At 37.0% G+C, this 17,875-nt stretch overlaps 1 protein-coding gene across 3 annotated transcripts in view; it reads right to left on the bottom strand.

The window, feature by feature from the left end:
- Window positions 1-16,136, bottom strand: part of LOC121908207 — a 44,477-nt gene extending 28,341 nt beyond the window's left edge. For all 3 annotated transcript variants that reach the window (XM_042428039.1, XM_042428040.1, XM_042428041.1), the window contains exons 1-3: window positions 16,071-16,136; window positions 13,321-13,629; window positions 77-385 (exon numbers count right to left, since the gene is read on the bottom strand). In XM_042428039.1, the coding sequence (XP_042283973.1) occupies window positions 77-385; window positions 13,321-13,629; window positions 16,071-16,128 (676 nt within the window). In that variant the 5' untranslated portion in view covers window positions 16,129-16,136. The remainder of the gene's footprint in view (window positions 1-76; window positions 386-13,320; window positions 13,630-16,070) is intronic.
- Between the last annotated feature and the right edge of the window lie 1,739 nt (window positions 16,137-17,875).

Genomic DNA, 17,875 nt, shown 5'->3' with positions numbered 1-17,875 from the left:
AGGGGAAAAATAGATGTGAAGGGTTATAAAACAGGGTACTACTGTGTATCAACATTTGAAATCTAAAGAAACCTACCTTGAATTATGACCTTGTATTCAGCTAGACGTTGGTTTTTTTCCCCAATTATGAGTGCAGTGTAATCTCCACTGTCGCTTTGTTGCACATTCTTCAACAGCAAAGAGTGACTTTGTAGAGAAAACTCAGCCCTTCCTACATAACTGCTACTTACTCTTGTTTCGTTATCAGGGAATAATCTTACTACATTGTGAGTATTATTGAATTTCCATCTAAATTCACTTCTTTTTTCTAGAACAACAGGTTTCTTAACATCCAGACGTAAATCCTTCCCTTTCTGCACAAACACAGTTGTCACATCACTGGACCCTGTAAAAAGAACAGAAATCAAAATCACTTGTATGCTTTTTCAGTCACCACTATCTCAGCTACTAATCGTTCTTATGATTTTTATGATTTAAGACAAATAATGGCACAGTCTCATTTAGATTAATAGACTGTCAATGTAATGATTAATCTTGGTCGAGCAGGTTTATGAGTGCAATGAAATTTTGCAATTACATATATTACTTGATCTGTTTTTACTTTATATTTATTAGATTTAATAATATTATGTTATTTGTTATATTTATTTAATATATTTTGCATTGTTTTTTTGTTGCTGTTGTGCGTGACTTCAAGTGACTGTAAATGTATTCAAACAAGTGAGTGTTTCTCAGAAAAAAGAGTTTTATAGGTTCAACAAAGAGTGAGAAGACAGAAGCTGCAGTTCTTCCAACAATAAAGTGGTTTTATGACAAGCTCTTCACTGTAGATTTAAATATATAAATATATACATATAGTTATATGGATGGTATGTGGCTGCTTGTATTGATATGGACACTAATCTTTGTCATCGTTAGCAATATATAATCAATTATAACCCAAGACAAACAGAGGAAGACACACAAGTCTGCATCATTTTAGCACATGTCAAACAATACAAACAAATGTTTCAAGAACTTAAAAAAGGTCGTCAAAAATGTACTGAGAAAAAATGGAAGTGAACGTTTGACTTCCTCAAGTGATTTTAACAGATTTTCTGTGAGACTAAATGCTGCTCTACATTTCAGCAGCTCTCACACTAACAAATGTAATCTGTAAGCACAAAATAGAACCTGTTCACCTAACGTGGTGACCAGAAACCACACACACACACACACACACACACACACACACGGACGTACATGTTACAAGGAAAGTTAGTTTAAGTTTGTGCTTTGTCCTAAACCTCTGTGATGATATTGAGCCCTTTTTATGTCATTTTTTCAATAACCATAATTTATTGTGGTTCTCTCATTAATTTGTGTAATCTCACTCTGCATTTTAAAGTTGTCTCTCTACATCTTGTCCATATTCATACCCTTTTTGTAAAGTCTGTAAAAAGAATTTGGGGACTGTCTCATTGTTTCATTGTTTGTTTTAATATATCAGGACTCCTAGGAAATCAGGATTGATACTTAATTGATTTAAAACAGTACGATGTGACTGTTTTTGCCTGGTTCCAGACGTCTGAATCACTGCCCACATCTCTAGTTTATTTAGCGATTGAAAATCAAACCAAAGACATTCAGTCTATCAGGTTCAGGCTGATTCCAGTATTATTTTAGTTTTTTTGTTGTTGTTTTGTTAATTTTACTACTTTAAGGCCAGTAACAAAGGCTTTGAAACTGCATTTAGATTCTCTATGTTAATTTACAGAAAACACAATTAAGATAAAAAATAAATTAAAGGGGACATATTATGCTTTTACTTATTTTCAGTCATATATATTATATCACAATGTCAGATGGTCATGTTAAAATTGGCCAATGTGTCAAATAATGAGGGAAACATATGTAAAAGTTATCTGTGTGTAAAAAGCATCGGCTTCAGACTGCTCTGAACACTCACTTTCAAAGGGTTTTTTCTATTTTCAGCCCGAGCTCATGTCAGCTTGTGACAGATTTCTTCATATGGTCATCTGCTAGATGCACAGCGCAAGTTCACTACTCTGCTCTTGGGGTGGTCACGCTGAGCCATGACTCCATTACAAGGCACAGCGAAGTAAAATAAGTAGTTTACCTGTCAGAGGTGTGCTGTCTGCAGCTCTTCATCAAACATCATCACTGTGGCTGTTTCTGTTTGTACTATTCCTCTCTAAGTTATTTCTAACTGATTCGCTGAACAAGTAGCTCCAAATATCTCCATATGTTGTTGTTTCGACCGGTTTTTAGCACTGCTAACAAAGCTCTGCTACTTTAGTGAGGAACACGTTTCACTTCCTGTAAATTCTTCACAATAAAAGTCTCCTGGTTTTTAATCATTTAAAAGCTTTTAATTGGAGGCAGGTTTGTATCATTGACTGTATATAAATATGGCAGCCTGGTCACCAGAATAAAACATTGGCACTGTACGTTTCTGCAAACCACAGAAACGTTGAATATCTACATTTCAACACGTGAAATACGCAGCATATTAACATTTCAACAAAACGTATCACATCAACATTTCTACAAAACATAGCATATTGACATTTCAACAACACGTATCATATGAAAATGTCAACAAAACGTATTATATCAACATGTCCAAAACACGTATCATCTCAACATTTCTAAAGTGACATAGTTCACATGTGATCTATATGAGTTGATCTTTCCTATATAGGCGCATGAGGGGCAGGTGGATGGTTAGTAAGTTTCTTGGCAGCAAGCTGGAAATCAGCAGAGAACATGGTTCGAGACCACATCGAAACCGAAACCAATGTTCATTTCCCATTTCAACCGACAAAAGCAGTCGTTTTTAGCAAGATGTCAGGACATTTGCAGCCTTTTTTCTGGCGGGAAAACCGGCTTTTTTTAGTGAGACATTGGCCGTTTTTATTTTATTTTTTATTTTTATTTTCCCTAACCCAAACCAAGTGGTCTTTGTGCCTAAACTTAACCAGACCTTAACCACAGCGTTGTCACACGATAAAACATCATTATTCAATGGGTAGAAATGTTAATATGCTACGTTTGTAGAAATGTTGATACGATACGTAATTTACGTGGTGAAACGTATATATTCAACGTTTCTGTGGTTTGCAGAAACGTTCAATGCCGGTTTCTTCTGGCGACTGGGTTGAATATGGACATCATGACAGATCCGCAAACATGAAGCCAAGACATCTCGATCACCCCCTGGTGGCTGGCTGCAGTATAGGTCATAAGTCCCACCCCCTCCATGTTAGCTGATGGGACATGAGCCAAACTAAAAAATCAAAGTACACATCAAATAAATTTTTCTCAAAGATGGTTTCTATCATTTTAGGTAGTTCTTATCACACTGCTGTTTGTCCAGGTGCTCATTTTTCTGATAAGTTTGTTTTTAAATAGTTATTTGACAATATAGAAAGGGAGTCTGACGTCATGATTGACAGCTGTGACAGCTGCTCTCAAACCTCCATCGGGCGGTGGAATGGCTGAGTGGGCTTGTTCCGCTGGCCTTCATCCCGCCGCCCAACTCTACTGCACAGACTCTGGCTCAGAATGACATCACACAAGCAAGATGGCAGCTCCCGCAAGGACATATTTTGGCTTCACTTTTGCATTGCAGTAGGAAGTGGAGACGCGCCATCCATATTTATATATAGTCAATGATTTGCATTGGCGGTAAAGCTACACAACTCTGATGCATAAAACTGGCCAATCAGAACAGAGAGGGCTCATCAGGAGGGGGCCTTAAAGAGAGACATACTGAAGGAAAACCAGAAAATAAAGAGTGCGTGCCTCTACCATAATACTCCATATTCATTACTTTAATAACACCAAAAGGTTTTAGTTTTTTTAAAACTGTCTGTCTGGATATATTCGGGTCTTGTACAAGAATGAAGAATTCTAGTTTAATGTGTTTAATGTACATTATAATGTATTGTTGTATTCTAATTTCTCTGGTTCTGAAGAATATTTTATCATTGATTATTATAATTCTTTTCATTTACATCAACCAGAAAGTTAACAAGCCGCATTTTTTTGAACCATGGATAGGGATGAAGTAGTAAATGACAACATCTAAAAAAGTTCAAATTTTCAGTGAACACATGATTCAGTTTTATAGTATATTGTGTCAGTAACATCTAAATCAAAAACAAGTTCTAATAGTGCCTCACTACAACAACCAGACTTTGAAAACAAAGTCAACCAGCAACAGAAAATATTTAAAGAAAAATGTTTTACCTTGTGTTTCCCATGAACACAGCACACAAACAGCAAAGAGAAGAACGACGAGAGCCATTGTGCATATGAGTGAAAGAGGAAGTGGTAACACTATTTGTGAACTGTGCCAGGTAACTTCTCTTCTCGGAAGTCTCTGTACAAGCCACAGATCTCACGGAACAGTTTTTATTGAAACTCTCACTACTGAAGAAATAGTCCCATTTTTCAGATAATTTTTGGAATATTTGATTACCACAAATAAAATCAGCCTCTTACCAACACACTCATCATAAAAAACCTAAAAGAATACACTACTGAAAAAACTGAAATGAAATATGGCCTCTAATCTCATAATCAAGTTTATTAAGTCATTTTTTAGAGAGAACGGTCTCATTTGAAAATATGTTTTCAACAGATCTCTCTATCTGCACTTTAAACAGCGTTAACACCCCAGAGCTTAATGTTAATTAGAGAACGGTTAAAAATACATGTTCCATATCATTTCCAACATATTCATATCCGTCGTCTTAACCATCATCATCACACATTTCCATCAGAACAAAATAATTATCAGTGACTCACAACATCACTTTCAATTCATATTCACACCTCTCAACACTCACTTCTGGTGTGATCATCTTACAACTCATTTTCCGCCGTAGTCTACTTACTCTTCATGTCCTTGACGTCTAGACTGAAAATTAAAAGGGGCTTGATAAAATGTCTGTTTTTTAATTTGACAATGTTAGTAACTCAAAAATCACATAAAAGTACAGATGTTTCCCACCTCAACAGTTAAAGGAGAGACTCTTCAGTGTTTAACATGTGCAACTTAAAATAACCAGGTAGGCATTTACATCTCAGTGTAAATACCAACCTGAGATGTGCTGCCCTGCTGCCAACACACTCCTCATAAAAAAAAAAACTAAAAGAATAAATGCATTGGGGTCAGCTGCACCTTGTCTTCTATAAGTCACTGTACGATCCACAAATCTCAATGTGAACAGTTTTTATTGAAACTGTCGCTAGCAAAGGATGAGTCCCATATCTCAGATGTAATTTTAGCCATATTTGAGCAACACAAATTAATTCAGAATATTAATATATTTAGCATTGTGGGCAAAACTGAAGAGCCAGAATCATCAGTAATTGAAGTCCTGCTAGGTACAGCAAGAGAGTCTGTCTGCAGGACTCTGGAGTACGCTTTTTTAAAGAGCACATTCAAAAACAATTGACGTTGACCAAAGTGCTTTACAGTGAGATTAAATTATGGGATTATTTAATTGATGATTACAATAAAATAAAAACACAGGAATGATCAAATAAAAACACAAACATAAATAAGAGGACATAAGAAAATGAACAAAAGCATTGAATATCTTGATAAAATCATAACACAAACAGCATTGCACAAACAACAAATAAAATACAAACAGATAAAAGCCAGAGTGTGGTCAGGCATTATTTCATGATTACAATTAAGAGGCTAAAGAAAAGAGACGGTTCTTTAGAGGAGTTTTAAAGATATCAATAGGGGGGAAGACCTAATTGTTAGTGGCAAACTTTTTATAGTGATAATATTATGTTGTATGTTATATTTTGTGGGCATTTTGGTCTGAGAAAGACATCTCTTTTTAGGCAGCAGGTGGCTGTGTCATGATCTCGTTGATCTGAAGATTAATGAAATTATTATTGATCAATAAGGAGACAGAACTCACACAAAGCAAATCATTCCCCTGTCTCGCTATACAAAGCCAAACTTTTTTATAGTCTTCAGAGACAAAGAAATGATCAATGATTGGTCAAATCATACAAACTTATGGATTACAGCCAATGGCACACAGCCATGAGATGTACATTTACATGCACATGTATGTTAGACAAGAGTCACATTTCCCTAAGACTCAAGAAACCAAGGGCCCCAAGCCAGATATGGCCCTTGTCCCCTTATGCCTGGGACACAGCCTGTTGACAGTCATATTGACATCATACCAGCAACATTACACCTTTCACCATAGTTTCAGTGTCCATATCTGTACAATATGTCACAGACATGAAGTGACACCACTACTGCAGGTCAGCCTGCACGGTGCACACCGGGGCAGGGAGCCGCCCTGGCGGGGAACTCCAGCATGGAGAGTCGGTGACACACGGAGCTTCTTTTCTCGACTCCTGTTGCTTTCTGTGCATTGCTGAACAATAAATGTTATAATCTTCAATCTGTCTTTCCATCTTAATTTGAAATTGTTACTGTGATTGACAGCAAAGTCTAATTATGTAAAGTTAATCAAAACATAGTGCTTTGGATATAGAAATGATCATGATGAACAACAAAACTTTTAGAGAAATGAATGCAGCATAATTTATTCACCAGAGGTTGTAGCCTGGACTCAGTTTAATGGAGTTTATTCACATGTGTGATTGGGTTCATTTTACTATGAAAATTAAGTTCATGAAACTTATTTATAGGATGGTACAAGTAACCTGTACTAATTTTAATTAAGTTCAATATCATGTGCAAGTGAGTTACCTTTACCAAGAAAATTAAGTTTATCTAACTAAGCAATATCGGTAGTATTAGTTAACTCAGCTTGATTTTGCTGGGTTCATGTTAAGTAATGTTAGTGTTCATTCTACTTAAAAAAAAAGCCTTGAAGTTGGCTCAACTCAAAAAGTCCAATGCAATCACTTACCTCACTTTTTATGTTAGGCAAGGCAAGGCAAGTTTATTTGTATAGCACATTTCAACAACAAGGCAATTCAAAGTGCTTTACATAGAGCACAAAAGGCATCAAGACAGAATTTGAAAAAAAAATATAAAAGTAACACAAGGCAATGTAAAAAGACATTTAAATACAATTAAAAACTGTTGAAAACAGATGAAACAGGAGTATAAAAGTTATAGTGCAGTGTAAGATATTAACCATCAAATTTGGTTTAATCAAAGGCAGTGGCAAACAGAAAAGTCTTCAGATGTGATTTAAAAGAACTGAGAGTTGCAGCAGATCTGCAGTTTCCTGGGAGTTTGCTCCAGATATGTGGAGCATAAAAACTGAACACTGCTTCTCCACGTTTAGTTTTGACTCTGGGAACAGAAAGCAGACCTGTCCCAGACCACCTGAGAGGTCTAGATGGTTCATAACGTAGCAGCAGATCAGAAATGTGTTTTGGCACTAAACTATTCAGTACTTTATAAACCAACAGTAGTATTTTAAAATCAATTCTTTGACAAACAGGAAGCCAGGGTGAGGATCTGAGAAGTGGAGTTATATGATCCACTTTCTTGGTCTTAGTGAAGACGAGCAGCAGCGTTCTGAATCAGCTGCAGCTGTCTGATTGATTTTTTAGGGAGACCTGTAAAGACACTGTTACAGTAATCGAGTCTCCTGATGATAAATGCATGGACAAGTTTTTCCAAATCCTGCTGACACATAAGTCCTGTAATTCTTGATATATTCTTTAGTTGATAGTAGGCTGACTTTGTAATTGCCTAATGTGGCTGTTGAAATTCAGGTCTGAGTCTATGACTACAACAAGATTTCCGGCTTGGTTTGTGGTTTTTAACATTATTGATTGAAGCTGATTCTTTGTTTAATTGAAGAAAATTCTGGCACATCCAATCATTCATTTGTTAAATGCACTTACTCAGTGCTTGTATTGGTCCATAGTCCCCTGGTGATATGGTTATGTAAATTTGTGTGTCATCTGCATAACTGTGGTAACATATTTTGTTGTTTTCCATAATCTGAGCCAGTGGGAGCATGTATATGTTGAACAGAAGAAGCCCCAGAATGGAGCCTTGGGGAACTCTGCATGTCAGTGTTTAGGTGTATGTCATTGAAGACCTTAATAAGAGCAGTCTCAGTGCTGTGGTGTGGTCGAAATCCTGACTGGAAGACATCAAAACGGTTGTTTAGTGCCATAAAGTTGTTCAGCTGTTGAAAAACAGCTTTTTCAATGATTTTACTTAAAAATGGGACGTTTGATATGGGCCTATAGTTGTTCATTAGTGAAGTGTCTAGATTGTTCTTTTTTAACAGTGGCTTGATGACAGCAGTTTTCAGGGCCTGTGGGAAGACACTTGAGAGAAGAGATGTGTTGACAATCTGTAGAAGATCTGAGGCCATGCAGTTTGAAACAATTTTGAAAAAGCCTGTAGGCAGAATATCTAGGCAGCAGGAGGCGGATTGTTGTATGATGTCCTCCAGGTGTTTATGGTTGATTGGATAAAATTGTGTCATACTACTCAAATTGTTTTTAAGTAGACACAGGGACAAAACATACCCTGTGCCTGACATGGAGGCACTGACTGCTTGTCTAAATTTCTGAATTTCGTCAGTGAAGGAGGCAAATTCATTGAAGGCCTTGATGGATAGAAGTTCAGGGGCTACTGACACAGGAGGGTTTGTTAGCTTGTCAACAGTAGCAAATAAGGCACATGCATTATTATTGTTTTTGGCAATGATGTCAGAGAAGAAGGACCACTTTGCATTTCTCAGTTCCAAATTATAAATGTGAAATCTCTCTTTATAGATGTCATAATGAACCTGGAGATTTGTTTTTTGCCACCTGTGTTCAGCTTTTAGACACTCTTTTCTTTTCTGACCAGCATGGCATTTCTCTATGGAGATCTTTTCTTACCAGAGACCACCTTCATCTTAGTAGGTGCAATGACATCAACAACATATGTAATTTTAGAACTGAAATTATCTTCAAGCTCATTAACTGAGACCCAAGAGAGGGTGGAGGTGTGGACGAGAAAGCTTGAATAAATATTTCACTGGTGTTTTCAGTGATATACCATTATGTGATTTTTTCTGTTTGAACATTTGTGTGGGTGCACTCTCAAAGAAAACACAGGAATGATCAGAGAGAGCAACATCAGTCACCACAACCTTAGAAATGTTCAGACCCTTGGAGATGATTAAGTCCAGAGTATGCCCCTTGTTGTGTGTGGGCTCCGTTACATGCTGAGTCAGTCCGTAGTTATCAAGAACATAACAGTTCTTTAGTCCCTCTGTCCTGGGGGTTGTCAACATGGATGTTAAAATCCCCAACAATAACTACACAGTCAAAGTCAATACAGACAATAGACAGCAGTTCAGCAAAGTCATCAAAAAAGGTAGCACAGTATTTTGGTGGCCTGTAGATATTTAGAAATATAGCTCAAGAGGAGGAGTTCAACTGAAGAGCCACATATTCAAAAGAATAAAAATTTCCTTAAGACATCTGCTTGCACTGGAGGGAATCATTAAACAACAGCGGACACTGTAACTGTGATGAATGTGTCAAGACCGGCTGAGGACTTAAAGCCATTGGTGGGATTGGGGAGAAAAAATAGGAGTAGGATAGGAGTCAGTGAATTCAAAGAGGGGGGAGGAGGGGGAAAAGGTGATTGGAGAGTGAGAGAGAGGAGAGTGACCTGGATGGGGTGTGGGGGGGGGGGGGGGGGGGGGGGGGGTGAAAGGGGTGAATCCTCAAAGGTGGAAGTTGGTGAGGGGGGTGGAGACTCCTCCTCTCGACTCTGATGACTGTCAGGTTTAAAGCTCTCTTCAGACGGAGGCTGAGGCGGCTCTCTTTCAAGGTTTCTGCTGCATTGTTATGTCTTCTTCTTGTTTTGATTCCTCTTGTCTCTTGTCCTTGGCAGAGGGAACAGATGGATGACGCAGGAAGTAAAATAAGTTAGAGATGAACAATTTTAATCCTGACTTGTTAAGGAAAATTCCATCTGCCATAAAAAGATGTCTGCAGTCCCAGAAAAAGTTGAAATTGTCAATAAAGTGCAGTGAATGGACGGTACATGCAGTTTAGAGCCATGTGTTCAGTGCAAACAATCTGCTGAATCTTTGAACTCCTTTTCTGATTGGTGGTAGAGGGCCATTGATAAACACCTCAACATTCAGAGAGCTGACTGTGTTCAACAGATCAATAACATCTAGTTTCAGCACTTCAGACTGTTGTTTCACAACATCATTGATCCCTATGTGCAGTATGACGTTTTTCACATTTGGATGTGTAGCCATGATATGCAGGATTCTCTCAGTCATTTCAGAGACCATGTCTCTGCCCGTTACTCGTCCTCCCGTTTTCCCAGGAAATGATTTACTCGTAGGCTTTGCTCTAAGAGGGTTCCAGGGAGGACTACCACTTGTAGATTTATTATCCTGTTCACAGCCCTCCTATTTCTTGGTAGTCTTGGTGGTGCTAATTAGCCGTGTGTTAGCATGCTCTTGTCCACTGTTCTGAGTCCATGGTAAGGTGGTGTCCCTCCCACATAGTTCATTCACTTCCACGTTGACTTCTAACCTGGTTTCCAGCACTGCAATCTTCCGTAGAAGTTTATTGTAGTCGTCCGTGGAGAAGGGAGGCATCTTGCTGCTAATTAGCTTTAGCTAAGTGCCACGTTTCCAGTCACTGCAGTACAGGCTTGTGCTGCTGGTAGGTATCACTCATGTAGTACTGAGGAGGTCATAAAAATGTTGAAATATAGCACTAGCCTACTATATCTACAAAAAATTAGTCCCAGTGATTTATAAGTATCCAGGAGCTACTGCTCATAGTTTATTTAAGAAAATAGACAGGAAAAGTTAGAGAAAGGCATTACTTTGTATCCAAATTATATAATACGTAATACAAATGAGTGTATCCAGATGACAGACAAATCTATATTTCATTGTCTCCTGACAACAAAAGGACTTCCAGCACCTCTGCTTCCTCACTTGATTGACAATAATGGATGATCCCTTAGATGTAGTTATGGTAATGTAAAGTGATTCCTTATCAAAGTCACCAAACAGCCGTACTTTTATCCATAATGTTTCCTTTTGTGGTGCAGGACACATGCAGAATCCATTCCAACACCCAAAGGTATTTACATTACAAATATGGTTTTTAGTTGTTGTGGAAACAGTCCATATTTCATTAGCAAAAGGCTTGCAAGAGGGTCCAGCATGACCTGTGAGCAATGTGTTGCTTGAAGAATACTCTGGCTGAGCCAGACTTAGTATCCAGCATGACACACCAGGATTTAGTCCTGTGAATACATTTTATCAGTGTTTTTCAGTTCAGGGTGGTGGTTGGACTTTGGAGCTTTGGTTGAGCATAAATGGTCTCTGGCAGGGTGGTGTTTTTAGTCTCAGTGGATCCTGTGGGTCCGGTTGGAAATCCTACCAAAGCATAGGTGGAGTTTAAAGGAAGACATAAAGCATTTTCTGTGGTATTCTGATTAGGTCTTTGGGCTGGATTGATGTCCTAGAAATAAATCAGGAGACCGTGTTAGAAAAATGTTTTCCATTTTTACTTTGCTTGACATACTCAGTACAGTATATATTCAAACCTGCAAAACATTTAAACACAAGAAAGCAGCACAAACAGTGACATCTGCATGTGGCAGGTTCAGTAAGGACAAATCAGGTCTTAACTGTTGAATTATTCACAATGTGAAATTCAGTTCCTCAGTTATGTAAAAAAAAAAATAACAACACTGTGGCGCTTACCTGAGGAATGGCATATATTGTAATTTCACAGGTCTTCTTTCTTTTCTGTTTGTCTGTCATAGAAAAACATTGTTGATTTGATAAATAATAATAATAATAATAATAATAATAATAATAATAATAATAATAATAATAATAATAATAATAATAAAGGCTATCATGATTTAGGTTAGCAAAGGTTGATTCAGAAAGCAAAACATCTTGTAAAATTCAAGATGGACAGATTTTGGCAGAAAAAGAAAATAAAAACTGTAAATGCTCATTGAGATCAAATACAAAATATGATGTTTACATATTTTCACTTCAACATGTAGTTGAAGTGAAAATGACTTTTTTCATTCTAAAGAGAACTCAAGAAACATCTTGTTCTGAAGTTCACTGTAGTGGGAGGGGCTTATGTCTTTTAGGTGAAATTTTTTGTAGCAGTTTGGACAAAACTTGATTTGCATTTACACAAGAGAAATTAATTAATTGGTTACTAGCTTCACCATTATTATTACTGACTGATAGATATTAAGTCAATTTATGCATAGGTGACCATGACAGGAAAGGTCTTGGAACCACCCAGCAACACATTTTTGGTATGTACAAAAAGAGCCTTAGACTAAAAACTTAAAGTTGTCGATCCAAAGAGAATTCAAGAAACCTCTTTTACCAATTAAATAGGTCTATGTTTCAGAAGAAAAATATAAATATTTTAATTTCAGTTGGACTTTAATCATTCTGATGGCATTTTTTTTATTCATATATAAGAGGTTTGTGGGTGTGGTAGATATTCTCTGCTACAATACTGGAATTCAGTTCAACTCTTTTGCTGAAATTTACATTGGGACTTACATAAAGTGAAAAGGCCAAAGCAAATACAAAGACCAACGACCAAACAGCCGACTATGATCCCGATCCAGCTGCCTACTGTTAGGCTCCCATTAGGAACTGTAAATAAACAAAAAAGAAAATAGATCAGAAATGTTGACATATTTCAAGATTGCAGTTGCAGAGTTAAACCTCAAAGACTTTTGGACCACCAACCCTCTAAAAGTCAATGGATTCATTAAATAACTTTTTAGCTACAAATATTTTTGTGAACAGTCACAAATTGTTAATATGTTGACCCCCGCAGTATTTGGTAATAAATCTTTATGGATGAGGGTGATTTGCACTGCATGACAAGCAGTGCGTGTAAACGGTGCATTATTGTCAGTTAGCAGTTATGTCTTTCAGTCTCACCAGCAGTTCGAGAGCAGAGAGGCCGAATCCTCTTCAAGTCTTCGGTCCAGCTGACCTGGTTGCTATGGTTACAGATGATGGAGTCATTCAACAGGTAGATGTGGAGAGTAGAACCAGAAGTTGTGACCTCTGATTGCTCTCCTCCCTTCTGATAGCAGGTTTGGTTGTCACATCTAAAAGTGCTGCTGATGTGAGAGCGCTCTGTCCTGCAGCTCACAGTGAGGTTACAGGACTCTGTGCTGTTAGACACAGAGTCCACTGACAGCTGGACTGGAGACACTAGATCTAGGGGGAAAAACAGATGTGAAGGGTTATAAAACAGGGTACTACTGTGTATCAATATTTAAAATCTAAAGAAACCTACCTTGAATTATGACCTTGTATTCAGCTAGACGTTGGTCTTCGTCCGCGGTTATGAGTGCAGTATAATCTCCACTGTCGCTTTGTTTCACATTCTTCAAAAGTAAAGAGTGATTTTGTAGAGAAAACTCAGCCCTTCCTTCATAACTGCTACTTATTATTGTTCTATTATCAGGAAATAATCTTAATACATTGTGAGTATTATTGAATTTCCATCTAAAGTCACTGTCTTCTACTAGAACAACAGGTTTGTTAACATGCAGATGTAAATCCTTCCCTTTCTGCATAAACACAGTTGTCACATCACTGGACCCTGTAAAAAGAATAGAAATCAAAATCACTTGTATGCTTTTTCAGTCACCACTATTTTTTATATAAAAAAAAGTGAGGTGAATGTTGCTTTCACCTGCCTTTACTTCCCAAACACTGAATAATGTTTGTAAATTCATTTTCATGATTTGAGTAAGTTTTAGATTAATGGACTGTCAATGTAATCATAAATCTTGGTGCATTTATAGCATTTTTATGAGTAGCTAAATAATGCATTTTGCAATAACATATACTACTTGATCTGTTTTAGATATTTTAGATATTTGGCATTGTTTTTGTTTGTTTTGGTTTTGTTTTGTTGTTGTTGTTGTGTGTGTGTGTGTGTGTGTGTGTGTGTGTGTGTGTGTGTGTGTGTGTGTGTGTGTGTGTGTGTGTGTGTGTGTGTGTGTGTGTGTGTGTGTGATTTTGAGTAGGGCTGTCCTCTGAAAAAGGAGCCTCTAATTTGAACCTTATGTTGTCTGTCAATGCATTTATAGTTTTCTTCCACTGCATTATTGTACACAGAAACATCATTTGAGGTGAACTCATCATAACTAATTACAGATATTTGAATTTGAGAAGATAAAGGGAGGGACTGTTCATTTAAAATATCAATACTAACTACATATCAACAGTACATACATACTCCCCCCTCACAAAATACAGATATTTCCTCTTCCATGTGCTGCTGCTACAGTGTGACTATAATTATCATGCAGCCACCTGCTGTCTAAAAAGAGATCAGTCTGGCTACAGTTACTCAGACCAAAATCACAATTATTAATAATTTAGCATAATTTCATTGTAATTGACACCTGGTAATGAACTGTTGCCAGTTGGGATATTTGCAATTTGTAAAATCTCTGCTATAACACTGTAAATGTATTCAAACAAGTGAGTGTTTATCAGGAAAAAAGAGTTTTATAGGTTCAACAAAGAGTGAGAAGACAGAAGCTGCAGTTCCTCCAATAGTGAAGTAGTTTTATGATGAGCTCTTCACTGTAGATTTAAATATATAAATATATACATATAGTTGTATGGATGGTATGTGGCTGCTTGTATTGATATGGACACTAATGTTTGTCATGGATAGCAATATGTTATCAATTATAACCCAAGACAAACAGAGGAAGACACACAAGTCTGCATCATTTTAGCACATGTCAAACAATACAAACAAATGTTTCAAGAACTTAAAAAAGGCCGTCAAAAATGTACTGAGAAAAAAAGGAAGTGAACGTTTGACTTCCTCAAGTGATTTTAACAGGTGTTATACAGAAAAAAAATGCTTCTCTACATTTCAGCAGCTCTTTTCTCACACTAACAAATGTAATCTGTAAGCACAAAATAGTACCTGTTCACCTAATATTGTGACCAAAAAATGCTCTGACACACACACACACAGACGTACATGTTATAAGGAAAGTTCGCACTTTGTCCTAAAGCTCCGTGATGATATTAAGCCATTTTTATGTCATTTCAATAATCATAATTTATTGTGGTTCTCTCATTAATTTGTCTAATCTTTCTCTGCATTTTAAGGTTGTGTCTCTACATCTTGTCCATATTCATACCCTTTTTGTAAATACAGTTGTAAAGTCTGTAAAAAAGAAGTGTTTCATTGTTTGTTTTAATATATCAGGACTCCTAGGAAAGCAGGATTGATACTTAATTGATTTAAAAGAATACAATGTGACTGCTTTTGACTGATTCCAGTTTTATTTTAGTTTTGGGTTTTTTTCACTTTACTATTTTAAGGCCTGCAAAATAAATTAATAAATAAAGTTGTGTATTTCCCCAAAAGAATTGTATTCCTGGCAGTGTAGCAAAGGCTTTGAAACTACATTCAGATTCTCATGTTGCAAAACACAATTTATAGAAAACATAATTAAGATAAAAATAAATTAAAGATAAATCAGTCTAACAGTGCAGTTGTTGACAGGAAATATACTGAATTTCAAAAGCTCCATAAGTGTTATCTGCTCCAACGGTTGAAAGATTTACTGAAAGTGAAAGCAGAAAATAAAGAGCACATGCCTCCACCATAATACTCTGTTTGTTACTTTAATAGCATAAAAAGGTTTTTTTTTTTTGTTTTTTTTTATCTCTGTCTGTATATATTCAGGCTTTGTACAAGAATGAATAATACAAATTCTAGTTTAATGTATTGTTGTATTCTAATTTCTCTTGTGTTGAAGAATATATAATAATCATTAATTATTATAATTTTTCTTATTTATGTCAACTAATTTTTGAACCATGGATATGAATGAAGTAATAAATGACAACATCCAAAAAAGTTCAAAATTTTCAGGGAGCACATGGCTCAGTTGTATAGTATATTGTGTCAATAATGTCTAATTCAAAAAACAAGTTCTAATAGTGCCTCACTACAACAACCAGACTTTGAAAACAAGGTCAACCAACAACAGAAAAATGTTTTACCTTGTGTTTCCCGTGAGTACACCACACAAACAGTGAAGAGAAGTACGACGAGAGACATTGTGTATGAAGTGCCGCATGAGGAAGTGGTTATACTATTTGTGCTCAGGTTGCTATTTGTGCTCAGTAGAAACCTGGCCTTGGGGAAGTCTGTACAATCCAGTAGTTTCACTGAACAGTTTTTATTGAAGAAGAAATATTCCCATTTCTCAGATGTAATTTTACGAATATTTGATCACCACAAATGAAATCACTATATACCTATATGAGTCTGAGATGTGCTGCTTTCCTGCCAACACATTCATCATGAAAACCTTAAAGAATACACTACTGAAAAACTGAAATTAAATATGGCCTTGTTGTGGAAATTGTCGAAAAACACTAAACAAATACATGAAATAATACACAAAACACTGCTGGGTTGAAGATTTAAAAAATATTATTGTAGAATAAGGAGACAGAACACACAAAATTTTGCATCAGTTCATCTGTCTCACTATACATATCCAAACTGACCTTTGTACAGTCTTCAGAGACAAAGAAATGATCATCGATTGGTTAAATCATACCAACTTATGGATAAAAGCCAATGGCAAACAGCCACGACAGACATTCACATGCACATGTATGTTAACTAGGAGCCACATCACCCAAAGACATCACCTGTTTACTGCAAGACACAGAATGGTACCTTATTTGAGCCTAAGCCAGGATGGAGAGAGAGGAGTGTGGGCCTCCTAAGGCACATTCCTTCTCGCAGGAACATGCACACATTAGCAAAGGAGAGAAGTAATGATTATCCTTACACAATGAATTAAAATGATTAGACAATCCTTTAGTCTTTGATTACCTTTACAGCCTCTTATGTCACAATCAACTTTATTAAATCATGTTTTTAGAGAGAACAGTCACATCTAAAAATATGTTTTCAACAGATCTCTCTATCTGCACTTTAAACAGTGTTAACACCCAAGAGTTTAATGTTAAATAGAGAACGGTTAAAAACACATCTGACACCCAAACCTGCTATCAGAACGCAGGAGAGCAATCAGAGGTAGCGACCTCTGGTTCTTCTCTCCGTGTGTCTCTCCGTGTGTCCCTGATCAGCTTGTCTCCGACCATCGTTCCTCGTCTCTGCCTTCCAGCAGTATGCCCCCCCCCCACACTGCTGCTTCCCCCCAGAGCTCTGGACTAGAGACTGTTCTTGTGCAGTGTTACGTCTTTCCCTCTTTGTCACCGATCTAGCCTGCCTAAGAACTGTTGGACTGTTGCCAGTGCTGTGGTTTGTCTGCCTTGGGAGTGGAAGATCGGGGTTCGATTCCTGGTGGAGCCATACTCATCAGAACTGTGTTTCTCTGACCGTGCTACTATTGTCTTGACATTGTGTGGAATAAAGACTATAAAATTTATACCGGTGTCATTTGTGCTGCAATTGGGTCCATTCTATACCCGTTACACCGTGTCTACCTGTTGAATGACTCCATCATCTGTAACCATAGCAACCAGGTGAGCTGGACCAAAGAAGTGGCCTCTCTGCTCTCCAACTGCTGGTGAGAATTAGACAATGTACAATAAATACGTTCTGAATATGACTAAACTACACTGTTGGGCCTCATGGATGAAATAAAATCGAAATGTGATGTGTTAACTGAAATGTTAAGTAAACTACTGTGATGTTTTTATAGACCTCATTTACAGGTTTACAACTTTGCAAGAGGGATCATACATGTGCTGCATAAAATTACAGGAACATACTGTATTGAGACATAATGCATGTCAATACAAATACCCTGTAAACATTAGTAACA

This window comes from Thunnus maccoyii, chromosome 12 (genome assembly GCF_910596095.1).
Source record: "Thunnus maccoyii chromosome 12, fThuMac1.1, whole genome shotgun sequence".
Classification (NCBI taxonomy): domain Eukaryota; kingdom Metazoa; phylum Chordata; class Actinopteri; order Scombriformes; family Scombridae; genus Thunnus; species Thunnus maccoyii.
The sequence above is the reverse complement of the archived record's forward strand: the minus strand, read 5'-3'. Positions and strand labels throughout refer to the sequence as shown.